The following is a 14,212-nucleotide window of genomic DNA, read 5'->3' as shown; positions in this document are numbered from 1 at the left end:
GACAATGCTCCAAAATAAATTACAGAAAAAATAGATTAAATTTACCTGTCAAAGGTAAGATCTTTGCAAGGCAAAGATTTTCTTCAATATGGAATGCTGAAGCATTCTAAACATAAACCCTGGTTTAGATTGCACTTCTTACATTCATAAAAAAAAAGTTCAGATGTATCAAAATAGCAAGATCTCTAGTTTTCTGTTGAGAACTCAATTAATTTTGATGATCGAAGGATAACTATATTTATAGGAGTTTAATATTAGTGCCACATCTCCGATTTAATCATTTGTGGATATGTTCTGCTTTCTAATCCTTTATTGGCAGGGAAGTTAAGATATTGTTATATTGAACAAGAGGACTGACAGTAATCTGTAATGCCATATTGCTCCCCAGTGTGAACACACCTGACCAGTTTTTCTTATCGACCTACATTATTTCAGTTAGGAACCAGTTAGAATGCAGCAAATTTACATTATTCTAGATATACATAGCAAATTGCATTCAAAGTTTCATCCAGTAAATTTTTTTGAATGTTTGGCTATGCAATAACAAGTGACAAAGTTTGTGTTTACTGTTTATAATGGGACTGAAGATTTCTGTTCTTCCCATTGTAATCAGGTTAGCTCAATGCAAGCCATGCTATTTCCAGCTTACACAACGGAGTGCATCATATAACCATTTTACTAGCCTACTCTGTGGTAATGTCTAATATAACACTTTCATTGCAGTTTAGAAAGGCATTCTGAGGAGCTTCTGGCTCATTAACTGTTCAATTTTGACGTTATATAGATTTTAAAGGGATGGTAATTGATCAGAGCCAATAGCCTTCCATTGTCCTGAGGGTGAAGAGAGAAATATTAGCTGGGCTTTCTGCTCCTGACTGTCATCCAGCAGCATCAGCTGCAAGGTTTGTGTATACACACGACAGGATAAGGATAAATTGGGTCAGACTTCATGAATGAATAAGCTGCCAATTTTCATTGGCATGGCTCACAGAAGAAAACTGGTCTGAAGCATATTGGATGGCTGTCCTCAGAAAACATCAGTGCCTCCGTGAGAGGGCTAAGAAGAGAGCCACTTGGAAGTCGGGTGAGGAGCCAAAGACTCATCATTTACTAGGAAAGAAATGATGTAATTTTACGACATGTGTTAGACCACTCCACTCTTTTGCAGAACCCTATTGATCACAATTGTAATGTTTCACATTCAGAAGACAAAAAGAACCTTTGATATCATTTATTTTAAGAAAAAAAAGTCAGTTCCTCTTTCAATATAAATAGACTAAAGACATCTTGATAGATGGGCTAGTGCCATCTGTAGAGCCAGGGTTAAAACCCACACATAATTTTGTTAAATAAATAAATGGAATGTTTTATTAAGACAAGCTGATTAAATGTTTAAAATGTACACAAATTCAAGTACAGAACATTGCATTTCATAGGGTTAAGAAAACAAATGAAGCAAACTCATTCAACATTTTGTATAATTCTTACCAAGAGGCAAAAGAGGAAAGAAAATGATGTGGTCAAATGCTACAAGTGAACTGATTCAATAAACTGTACCCAAAGTAAATAGAAGAGCATATCAAATTTCATTCTTTTATTACCTACACTACTCCCAGGGAAGATCAGAGGTATGGAGGAGAACTAAAAGGAGTCTTGCTCAGGCTCAACTTGTGAGTTCACAAAGTTCAAAGACTAAAGTAATGCTTGGCCTATAAAACTGAACATTTTAATTTATGTGATCAACAGCAAATTCCTCTGAGATAATTGCCTTAATGTTAAAACAGTGTGGAAAGAAAATTGAATAGTTAAGTCTTATTTACTTATTATACCCACACATATTATTTGAAAATATGCATCATTTACTAAAATAACACTACATTATTGAAAATTTAGAGATGGCATTTCTCCAAATGAAAACGCTAAATGGGAATTTATTTTTCCTGGCAGTAATCCTGTCTTCCAAGACTGTCGGGAGTTCATGGCGTTGAAAATCTATTTCTTTGGAAATTATCCCTTTACCAAAGGACCATGTGAAAAATGAAGCAAAATGAACCATAAAACCATAAGACTTAGGGGCAGAATTAGGCCATTCAGCCCATCGAGTGTGCTCTGCCATTTGGTCATGGCTGATTTTTAGCAGTCATGATTGTCCTTCAGTCACACAAACTCAACCCCAATGAACTAAAGTAGATAGAAAAAAACTAAGCCAACACCTTGTTATTGGTCCATTGCTCACAGACTACTCTAATGATCATTCATACAAATGTAGAGAAATGGTCAAATGTAAATGAAGTCTCCAGTGTACAACCCCAGTCAACCAGAAGTAACCACAGACCATATAATCCAGAACGATCTTCAAACAAGAAGGGGTACACTTCTCATAATTGTATTGATTATATATTAAAAATAAATTATAGTTGCTGATCTATATCAGCTCTACTTGTGTTTATTTACTGAATCTATTTGCTTTAATGGGTGGATGAAAGTAGAAAACTACTCTGAATGCATGGTCAATTTCCAGGCCAAAAGCAACTTAGGTCTCAATGCAACATTTTGGCTCAACGACCTACATATAGGTTGTTCTGCATTTACTTCAGCCTTTTCAATGGAGATGAAGCTCATAATCATTTATTTGTTCACAGAATCCTTCTTTGCACTCAAGTTAGTTTATCCCATCCCTGGATCCTGCATACTATCTAGTAACGGCTATTGAAAAAGTTAATACACATCATTTCCAGAACTCTGCAACAGAGGTAAACGAAATAGCAATTTGCATACGAGATTCCTTTTCCTTTGTGAATAGGTATCTGATCTCCAACATAAAAACTGAACCTTCAAAATAAGTATCTTTTGTTTATTTTCTGAAAAGGAACCTCAAGCTATTTCTTTTGTGAGTACTGGTTAGCTCAACACCTGATGTAACTAATTGTTAAGTTATATAGCTCATGCTTTGGTGTTTTCTACTGGAAACTGGTATCCGACAGTTTGTAAAGGACAGCAATTTGCTATTTCAACAGCTTTATTCCTCGAACTTGAATTGTGACTAAGAAACCCAACGATTGTCATCGAGTCATCCAAGAGGCTCAATGCGCTATGGATTCCGGGCTAATCGCCAAGCAGTTGTAAATCATGCAAACGCCAGACAGCACTGGACTTCAGGGTACAACCTGGGCCACCGAAAATTTGAGGTAGCTGTCACAGCACCCATATGGCCTATATTTTCAGCCTTCGGATGGGTGTTTTTCAGGAGAAAAGTAAATGGCCATTTTGAAATTTATGTGACAATTGCTTAGAAAGTGTTTGTGGGATGCTGACACCTAGGCATTAGATGACAATTTACAAAATTAACACAAGGACAGATATCATTTATGTTAGCTTCCAATGATTCAACGAAATAAGAAAAGATCTGCAATGGATTCAGTAAGGAGTCAACTGCCTGGCCTTTAAGTATCATTACAGTATTACAATGAAAGGACAATACAACAGGTAAATTCACACCTGTTAGAATTTGGCTATTTTTCTCTACTTAAATTGATCAAAAGGAAATTTTTCAAGTTGGGTTGTAAGCATATGATCTCTCACGAACAACTTTCTGCCTGACATTTTGCACAGATATCTCATAAGGTCACTAATGAAGACCAAAATTCATGTTTTTGACAGGATTTAAGAATAATTATTTAATGCACAAATGAACATGTTACTAGGAACTGTACAGCAGACTCAACTTTAAATGCTTGATTCACTACTCTCTTGATTTCCACTATATAAACCTTAAATACTGTATTTCCCTCATGAAGTAGTGTTTTTATTTTCCCCATGTATGAGTTTTAGGTTCTACCAGGACAAAGATAATATCTGTTACTCCTCATTGCAAAAATCTGATTCATAATAGTCTGACTTTTTCTCAGCTGGTAGGGCTTCACAAAATTTATATTTACTGGCCAAGGAAAACATTAAAGAATAAAGCAAAAGATTTATAGTGAATATTAATACTTAAGTCAATTTCTAACATTTAGTGAATGGAATTTTAATAGGTGTTTTAGAGATCAAATTCTTTCTGTTTTTATTTTGTTAAAAAATGTTTTTCCGTGGCCTTACCTGTCAGAAAACCTGACGAGCTATCAAAATGAACAACATTATGCAAAGGCACACGAGTGAATCTGCAGATGCTGGAAATAATTGATTGATACCTGGAATTCGTGGATTGATACCTGGAATTACGATGTTGCAGTTATTAGTGAAAAATGGTTGCAGGAAGGGTGTGATTGGCAACTAAATATTCCTGGATTTAGTTGCTTCAGGTGTGATAGAGTAGGAGGGGCCAGAGGAGGAGGTGTTGCATTGCTTGCCCGAGAAAATCTTATGGCGGTGCTTTGTAAGGATAGATTAGAGAGCTCCTCTAGGGAGGCTATTTGGGTGGAATTGAGGAATGGGAAAGGTGTAGTAACGCTGATAGGAGTGTTTTATAGGCCACCTAATGTGGAGCGGGAGGTGGAAGAGCAAATGTGTAAGGAGATACCAGATATTTGTAGTAAACACAAGGTGGTGATTGTGGGAGATTTTAATTTTCCACACGTAGATTGGGAAGCTCATTCTGTAAAGGGGCTGGATGGTTTAGAGTTTGTGAAATGTGTGCAGGATAGTTTTTTGCAACAATACATAGAAGTACCGACTAGAGATGGGGCAGTGTTGGATCTCTTGTTAGGGAATGCGATAGGTCAGCTGACAGATGTATGTGTTGGGCAGCACTTCGGGTCCAGTGATCACAATTAGCAATAGCTTCAATATAATTATGGGGAAGGACAGGACTGGACCTAGATTTGAGATTTTTGATTGGAGAAAGGCTAACTTTGAGGTGATGTGAAGGGATTTAGAGAGAGTGGATTGAGTCAAGTTGTTTTATGGGAAGGATGTAATAGAGAAATGGAGGTCATTTAAGGGTGAAATTTTGAGGGCGCAGAATCTTTATGTTCCTGTTAGGTTGAAAGGAAAGGTTAAAGGTTTGAAAGCACCACGGTTTTCAAGGGATATTAGAAACTTGGTTCGGAAAAAGAGGGATGACTACAATAGATATAGGCAGCATGGAGAAAAGGAATTGCTCGAGGAGTATAAAGAATGTAAAAGGAATCTTAAGAAAGAGTTTAGAAAAGCTAAAAGAAGATACGAGGTTGGTTTGGCAAATAAGGTGAAAGTAAATCCGAAAGGTTTCTACAGTTATATTAAAAGCAGGAGGATAGTGAGGGATAAAATTGGTCCCTTAGAGAATCAGGGTGGTCAGCTATGTGTGGAGCCGAGGGAGATGGGAGAGATTTTGAATGATTTCTTCTCTTCGGTATTAACTAAGGAGAAGAATATTAAATTGTGTAAGGTGTGGGAAACAAGTAAGGAAGTTTTGGAACCTATGACAATTAAAGAGATGGAAGTACTGGCGATTTTAAGAAATTTAAAAATGGATAAATCTCCGGGTCCTGACAGGATATTCCCCTGGACCTTAAGAGAGGTTTTTGCAGAGATAGCAGGAGCTCTGACGGAGATCTTTCAGATGTCATTAGAAATGGGGATTGTGCCGGAGGATTGGCGTATTGCTCATGTGGTTCCATTGTTTAAAAAGGGTTCTAGAAGTAAGCCTAGCAATTATAGACCTGTCAGTTTGACATCAGTGATGGGTAAATTAATGGAAAGTATTCTTAGAGATAGTATTTATAATTATCTGGATAGATAGGATCTGATTAGTAGTAGCCAGCATGGATTTGTGCGTGAAAGCTCATGTTTGACAAACCTTATTGAATTTTTTGAAGAAGTTACGAGGAATGTTGACGAGGGTAAGGCAGTGGATGTAGTCTATATGGAATTCAGCAAGGCCTTTGACAAAGTTCCACATGGAAAGTTGGTTAAGAAGGATCAGTCGTTAGGTATTAATGCTGCAGTAATAAAATGGATTCAACAGTGGCTACATGGGAGATGCCAGAGAGTAGTGGTGGATAATTGTTTATCGGGATGGAGGCCAGTGACTAACGGGGTGCCTCAGGGATCTGTTTTGGGCCCACTGTTGTTCGTAATATACATAAATGATCTGGATGATGGGGTGGTAAATTGTATTCTTAAGTATGCCGATGATACTAAGGTAGGAGGTGTTGTGGATAATGAGGTGGGTTTTCAAAGCTTGCAGGGAGATTTATGCCGGTTAGAAGAATGGGCTGAACTTTGGCAGATGGAGCTTAATGCTGAGAAGTGTGAGGTTCTACATTTTGGCAGGAATAATCCAAATAGAACATACAGGGTAAATGGTAGGGCATTGAGGAATGCAGAGGAACAGAGAGATCTAGGAATAACAGTGCATAGTTCCCTGAAGGTGAAGTCTCATGTAGGTAGGGTGGTGAAGAAGGCTTTTGGAACGCTGGCCTTTATAGATCAGAGCATTGAGTACAGAAGTTGGGATGTAATGTTAGAATTGTACAAGGCATTGGTAAGGCCAAATTTGGAATATCGTGTACAGTTCTGGTCACCGAATTATAGGAAAAATATCAATAAATTAGAGAGAGTGCAGAGCCGATTTGCTAGGATGTTACCTGTGTTTCAGCACTTACGTTACAGAGAAAGGTTGAACAAGTTAGGTCTCTATTCATTGGAGCGTAGAATGTTGAGGGGGGATTTGATCGAGGTATTTAAAATTTTGAGAGTGATAGATAGAGTTGACGTGAATAGGCTGTTTCCATTGAGAGTAGGGGAGATTCAAACGAGAGGACATGATTTGAGAGTTGGGGGCAGAAGTTTAAGGGAAACACGAGAGGGTATTTCTTTACTCAGAGAGTGAAAGCTGTGTGGAATGAGCTTCCTGTAGAAGTAGTAGAGGCCAGTTCGGTTGTGTCATTTAAGGTAAAATTGGATAGGTATATGGACAGGAAAGGAGTGGAGGGTTATGGGCTGAGTGCGGGTAGGTGGGACTAGGTGAGGTTAAGAGTTCGGCACGGACTAGGAGGGCCGAGATGGCCTGTTTCCGTGCTGTGATTGTTATATGATTATATGTTATATAAATAAAAACACAAAATGCTGGCAGAACTCAGTAGGCCAGACAGCATCTATGGGAGGAGGTAGTGACGACGTTTCGGGCCGAAACCTTTATCAGGAGTGAAGTAACATGGAAGGGTTTTGGCCCGAAACGTCATCACTACCTCTTCCCATAGATGCTGTCTGGCCTGCTGAGTTCTGCCAGCATTTTGTGTTTTAAACATTATGCAATTTAATCTCTGCTGTTGTTGTGTTAATGAACTGCACCATCATTGCAAATGGAGGAACTATTTTCAGAGACTATCTTGAGCGTGGTATGTAGGAGAACAGTACAACTTGACAATGTGTTGATTATTCTTTTGAACATGCCAAACAGTAGATGTATTTTGCATCTCTTCTCAAGCCATTATTGATTGTTAACATTTTATGAATGGCCAGATCTTGCTGGGTTTGCCCATCTGCACTTACTTATATTCATTTGGAGATACAGCATGGTAATAGGCCTTTCGGCCTAATGAGTCTGTGTCTCCCAATTGCAACCATGTGACCAATTAACCTACTAACTCGAACATCTTTGGAATGTGGGAGGAAACTGGAGCACCCAGAAAAATTCACGTGGTCAGTGGGAAAGAATACAAATTATTTAAAGAGAGTGGCAGAATCGAAACAGGGTCACTGTGGCTGTAACAGTGTTACACTAACAGCTATACTATCGTTCTGCCCCCTTCAAAGGGGTCGTTTCCGGAGGACTGATTTCCATATGCTCCTGCATCATTGAGGTAGGTGATTTATGGAATTATTCTCTTGGCCTCAACAAACTGAACAGAAAAATAACCCTTTCTTTCAAAGTACAACTTGCAATTGCTGAAAACCATTAGACTAGATCCTAGTATTGATTTGTACTTTATTTTAGCAACTGAAAAACGATTTAGAATATGCAAGAGAACAGTCGTCTAATAAATCTTGCATGAGATTATCCAAGACATTGGAACCAAGGCCTATGGAACAAGAAAACAATGAGCAAGCATGACCAATTAGGAGAACATTGTTTTGGTGGTCAATGGGAATAAAGGTAAGGAGGTATGAACATTGCTACTACACTCAGAACAAGAGCTGACCTGATTAGACAGAAGAGTCATCATCCCATTCAGTCAAATTCAACAAGTCCTTCCAGTCAAACTGACAATTCCAAGAATAATCATATGTAGCAACCAGCTGAGATAAGGATCTATACATAGAATAGTTTAAGCAATTCGTTATAGTTAGAGAGGGTACTGATCCGACTTGCTGAATAAAATTATTCTGCCCGTTTTTTCCCAGTCCTGATGAAGGGTCTTGGCCCAAAGCGTACACTGTTGATTCCATTTCACAAAAGCTGCCTGACTTGCAGAGTTCCTCCAGTATTTTATGTGTACTGCTCAAGATTTGCAGCACCTGCTGAATCTTTTGTGATTGTATTTGATTACTGGATACAACTTGGCTGCGTTTTGTAAAAGTATAAAGTTGAAATTCTAAAATGGTTCGGTTAGCGAGCTCTCAGAAGTGATTAATACTCAGATGAAGCAGCACAATAGCTCTGTCCTGACACACTCCTTGCAGATGAAAGGTAAAGACTGCGAGTGGAGCTTCAACTTCTGTCAAAGGTATCACCACTGATAAAAGTTATTTAAAAATTATTGTAAAATCTTTATTTAAAAATCTTTGTTCACAGCTGCAAGTGAGCGGCGACTGTCCAACTGGTTGAACTTGATTTCAGCGGAAAGGACGCACCCTGTTCTGAACCATGCGTGGGTGTTGGAATCTATCCAACATACAGGGCGGATGCTAGCACGGAGATAATGAGCTCCGAGTTTCACAGAAAAACAACGGGCTCTTCCTGTACTTAAGAAGAAATGCTGATGCTGAAACCCAAAGCAACACACGGGAAACTCTGAAGAAATACAGAATACCAGACAGTTGACGTGTCGGGCCGAGACCTTTGATCAGGAACTAACCCTCAACTCCTAAACCAGCCAAGTATTCCCCTGCTCGTTGTTCGGAATGAAGGTAGAAACAACTACTTGGAAATATACCCACAAGGAAATAGAAGATTGTTATGTTACGTACCCCGTAACTGAGTGTCTGACCAGCAGAGAAAGAAGAATCCGTTGGAGTCTGGTGGTACTATATTCAAAAATGTTTATTAGTAAAATAAGCAAAATAAATACCAATAATGCAAATATATAGATAACACAAGTTAGCAATAATAAACCTAAAAATGTGGGAATAATAATAAGCAATAATAATAAACAAGCTCTATCGATATCAAGGGGGTAAATGAATTTGTCATAGAAAAGTACAAAGTTCAGTTCAGTTGATGAGTGCTGAGTTAGATATGATTGTTGTGTTGTAATCGTTGGAGAGAGAGCGAGCGAGAAGTAACAGCTACAGCTGTCAAACCTTCCTTTGCGTTCTTGATCCGTCGTATCGTTGAGGCGATTCAGTTACGTCCCCTCTGTCATTCAGCGAAACCGTTCTTCTGCGGTGGACTCGTCACTCTGGCATGAGTGGAATCACACACGTCCCCACCGGCCCTGCTATAACACTGTGAGTTTTACGGACAGATCTCCTTGTTCGGTCTCTGATGCCCCACACCTTCCCATGGGTTCCAACACTCAATCAGTGTCCACTGGTGTGTCTCCTGGTGCGTCTGAAGGGTGCCTCTCCAGACCTGATTTTTATCCCTACTCACGGGGTCTCAGCTATCAATCAATTTTAAATGGCTGTGTCCATCAAACCAGCCCACACTGGCAGTCCACTGAGGAATGTTAATGAACAGAATGGTATAAGATAAATAACCCTCGCAGAAGTCATAATACGGTAAAACAACAAGTCTCTCTCCCCTCTCTTATCTGTAGCAGATGTTCTTGCAGGTTTTCTTTTCATCTCTCTCTCTCATGAGCAGCATAGCAACAGTAATGGTTTGTGATACTCAAAGGGGAGATATGGGCAACCCTGCACCCTATTGTCCATCAGAACTGTTCATCCTTCATAACACCCCCATCCTTCTGGGAATTTTAGGTGAAAATTAACGAATACAGCATATTGCAGAATTACGGAGTTTAACAGAATACGATAGTGGTCTTAACTACAAAAATAATACAGATACACATTCAACTTAGCATCGAGACAAACTGTCAGCAATTATATAGTCACACCCCTTAATATGTTTCATTTTAATATCGAATTCCTGTAGAAACAGACTCCAACTTTGTAACCTCCTATTTTTGTTTTTCATGTTAGCCAAAAATACCAAGGGGTTATGATCAGTATAAACAATTACTGGCCGCTGTGCTGAACAAATATAGACCTCAAAATAATGTATCGCCAAGATAAGTGCTAACAATTCTTTTTCCACAGTAGAGTAATTTCTCTGGTGCACATTGAACTTTCGAGAAAAATACGTTACCGGGTGATCCACTCCATCCCCTGCTTTCTGCAGTAGGACTGCCCCTGCAGCCTCATCACTTGCATCGGTCGCCAGGGAGAAAGGTTTCAAAACGTCAGGTGCTCATCCCGAGTGTCACAGCAAACCACCACATCGTCAATATAAGCCCTTGTATTTGGTAACTCTCTAATCACTGCAACGAGCATTCTCTGAAATGTCCCAAGTGTCACTCCAAACCACCACATCGTCAATATAAGCCCTTGTGTTTGGTAACTCTCTAATCACTGCAACGATCATTCTCTGAAATGTCCCAAGTGTCACTCCAAACCACCACATCGTCAATATAAGCCCTTGTGTTTGGTAACTCTCTAATCACTGCAACGATCATTCTCTGAAATGTCCCAGGTGTCACTCCAAACCACCACATCGTCAATATAAGCCCTTGTATTTGGTAACTCTCTAATCACTGCAACGATCATTCTCTGAAAGGTCCCCGGGGCATTTTTCATTCCAAACGGGAACACATTGTATTCATAGAACCCGGATGGGGTGACAACATTCTCGAGCCCTGTCCGTTAAAGGAACGCACCACAAGCTTTCGGACTAGACCATTTCTCTTTAAGTAGGGTTAAAGGTCCTCTGGGCCTGCGACCAAAAACAAGCTCAAACGGACTGAACCCCAGAGATTCCTGAACCGGATCCCTCACTGCAAATAACAGAAGTGGTAATGCATCATCCCAGTCTCCAGTGTTTTCCTGACAGTAAGTTTTGATCATGGTCTTCAAAGTAGCGTGGAATCTTTCCAACGCTCCTTGAGATTCCGGATGGTATGAAGAGGCTAAAATTTGTTTAACTCCCATCTGTGTCAACATTTGCTGAAATGCTCTGGATCTAAATGTACTCCCCTGATCCGACTGTACTTCCTTAGGTAGCCCAACTGTGGTGAAGAATTTAATGAGGGCCTTCACCACCGCAGGCGTCCTAATGTTCCCCAGGGGCACAGCCTCTGGAAATCGTGTAGCAGCACACATCATTGTCATGACGTACTGCCGCCCACTCGCAGTTCTAGCAAAGGACCCACAAAATCCACAATGATTCGGGAAAAGGGCTCCTCAAAAGCGGGTAACGGTCTGAAAGGAGACTTTGGGATAACCAGTTTGGCTTTCCTACCACCTGACACGTATGGCACCTTTTACAATAGTCAGCTATCTCCTTCCTCATATTTGGCCAGTAAAAATCTTTCATAACCCTATGCACTGTCTTCCTTACTCCCAAATGTCACCCAGAGGTTCCTTGTGAGCCAGGTTTAAAATTTCATCCCGATACACCTACGGAACCATCACCTGGTGTACCACCGCCCAGTCCTCATCGACTGGCACCGTGGTCGGCCTCCACTTCCTCATCAACACTCCGTCCTTCAGGTAGTCACCCTCTGGTTCTTTATCCAGTTCTGACTCAGAAAGAACTGACTCTCTCAATGCCACAAGCTCCTCGTCACGTCCCTGCTCTTTTATAAATTCTCTCCTTTCTAAGGCTAAGTCTACATCCTCTCCTTTCCTCTCTTTCACCTCCCTATTCTCCGCTTTACCATCCCACAACCCCTCTTGGTACAGAGTCGGTAAAAACGTCTCAGCCAAATCAACAGTGGACTCATTTAAACTGTCCTCTTTCTCAGCCGCCTTTCTCGACATGCTGCGAGTGATTGCGCATGCGGGATAGATCTTAGAATCTAGGGCCGGGTCCTCAGCACTCACTGGCTTGCTTGTCAGCTTCACTGCTGAACACACGTCACCACCTGTTAAATCATTACCAAGAAGGACGTCCACGCCGTCTCTCGGTAATTCTCAACGCACCCCGACTTCGACTGGTCCAGATAACAGGTCTCACTTTAAATGATCCTGTGCAAAGGTACAGATTCCTATGTCTCTTAATACCACCTCTCCAGTTTCGGGACCGAAATCCAGCACCTTACTTAGGATCAATGACTGGTCAGCCCCAGTATCCCTCCAGATTCTCACTGGAACTGGGGTTTCTCCCTCTTTCACAGACACCGTCCCTTCCGAAATAAATTTCTGACGGCCCTCTCGTACTCTATCGACATTTGCCTTCCTTGTCGACTTGCTGATCGACTCAATACACCCTGTAGGGACTGCCGTTTACCCTTTTCCCGTCTCCTTCTTCGGAGCAAAGCACTTAGATGCAATATGACCAACCTTTCCACAATTATAACAGGTCAAGCCAGGAACCCTCCTGCGAGCTTGCTTGTCCTCCTCCTTATCTTTACCACTACCTCCCTGCTTATTCTCTACCTTAGCCGCTGGGCTTTCTCTACCGTCTCTACTGCCTTTCTGGTAACTCTTATTTGGGGGAAACTTTGTCTTGTGGGTTAGGGCATATTGATCTGCTAACCTGACAAATTCCGATATAGACTTATTCGACTTCTCGTTCAGATATGGCCGGATATTATCCGAAACACAACCTTTAAATTCTTCGATCAGAATTAACTCTCTTAAGCGATAGAAATCCTCCTCCACCATCTCTGCAGCGCACCAACGACCCAAGAGCACACCCTTCTCGTATGCAAACTCTGTAAACTTCTGATTCCACTGTTTCTTTAAATCCCTGAACTTTTGTCTATACGCTTCAGGTACCAGCCCATAGGCCCGAAGGATAGCCTGTTTTACTTCCTCATAACCCTCTGCAGCCCCCTCAGAGAACGCCGCATATGCCCGTTGAAACTTCCCGTTTAATACACTTTGTAACAACGCCACCCACTTATCTCTGAGCCACTTCTGATTCACTGCCACCTTTTCAAAATGCAAGAAGTACCTATCAACATCCGTCTTCCCGAACGGATGTACTAACCTAAACTCCCTACCAACATTAAACTTCTCCTCCCGGTCTGCCCCGCTGCCCATATGTTGCCATCTCTCCCTCCCGAACTGCCGTTGTTTCTCTGCCTCCTCCCACTCCAGCTTCTTCCTTTCAATTTCCCTGTCTGCTTCCATCTATTTCATTCGAAGTTCATGTTGCCTCTGCCTCTCCTTCTGAGCCAACTCAGCTCTTCCTCTTCCTTCCGTGCCTCCAACTCAGCTCTTTCTTTCTCCCTTTTCGCCAACTCCTTTAGCTGGATCTCATCCTCCATTTTCTTCTTTTCTGCATCCAACCTTAATTTTTTAATCTCTAACTGAGCCGCCCCATCAACTGGTTTCCTCTCAGGAAACAGATCCAATAACTCAGACGTGAACACAGCCTCGGATACACAATGATGGTCTATGGCCTTCTGTATCTCCCACTTTCTCATTGACGACTTCACCTCTGGGAGATGTAATCGTTTCGTAACATTCACCAAGTCTGCCTTTTATGCATCATCTAGCGCCTTCAAAGTCGGCTTTTCTATAATTTTGTCTATTTCCATCTCTGCTGGCTTCCCGTCTGGTTAACCACGCAACCAGATAAGATAAGGGACTTTTAGCCCCGATTCACTGCACCCCCTCCCCAATTTAGTAATAAAATGCCGGAGGAGCCCCCAATTTGTTACGTACCCCTTAACTGGGTGTCTAACCAGCAGAGAAAGAAGAATCCGTTGGAGTCTGGTCGTACTATATTCAAAAGTGTTTATTAATAAAATAAGCAAATTACTATCAATAACGCAAATATATAGATAATACATGTTAGCAGTAATAAACCTAAAAATGTAGGAATAATAATAAGTAATAATAATCAAGCTCTATCGATGTCCAGGGGATAATGAATTGTCATATATAAGTATAAAGT

The 14,212-nt window shown here is 40.8% G+C and overlaps 1 protein-coding gene across 1 annotated transcript in view; it reads right to left on the bottom strand.

Annotated features, from left to right (window-relative positions):
* Positions 1-13,443, bottom strand: part of LOC132386270 (carcinoembryonic antigen-related cell adhesion molecule 5-like) — a 43,586-nt gene extending 30,143 nt beyond the window's left edge. The window contains exon 1 of the mRNA XM_059958547.1: positions 13,314-13,443. Within this exon, the coding sequence (XP_059814530.1) occupies positions 13,314-13,443 (130 nt within the window). The remainder of the gene's footprint in view (positions 1-13,313) is intronic.
* Positions 13,444-14,212: the final 769 nt, after the last annotated feature.

The sequence above is a fragment of the Hypanus sabinus genome, unplaced genomic scaffold (assembly GCF_030144855.1).
Source record: "Hypanus sabinus isolate sHypSab1 unplaced genomic scaffold, sHypSab1.hap1 scaffold_1085, whole genome shotgun sequence".
NCBI classification, from domain to species: Eukaryota; Metazoa; Chordata; class Chondrichthyes; order Myliobatiformes; family Dasyatidae; genus Hypanus; species Hypanus sabinus.
The sequence above is the reverse complement of the archived record's forward strand: the minus strand, read 5'-3'. Positions and strand labels throughout refer to the sequence as shown.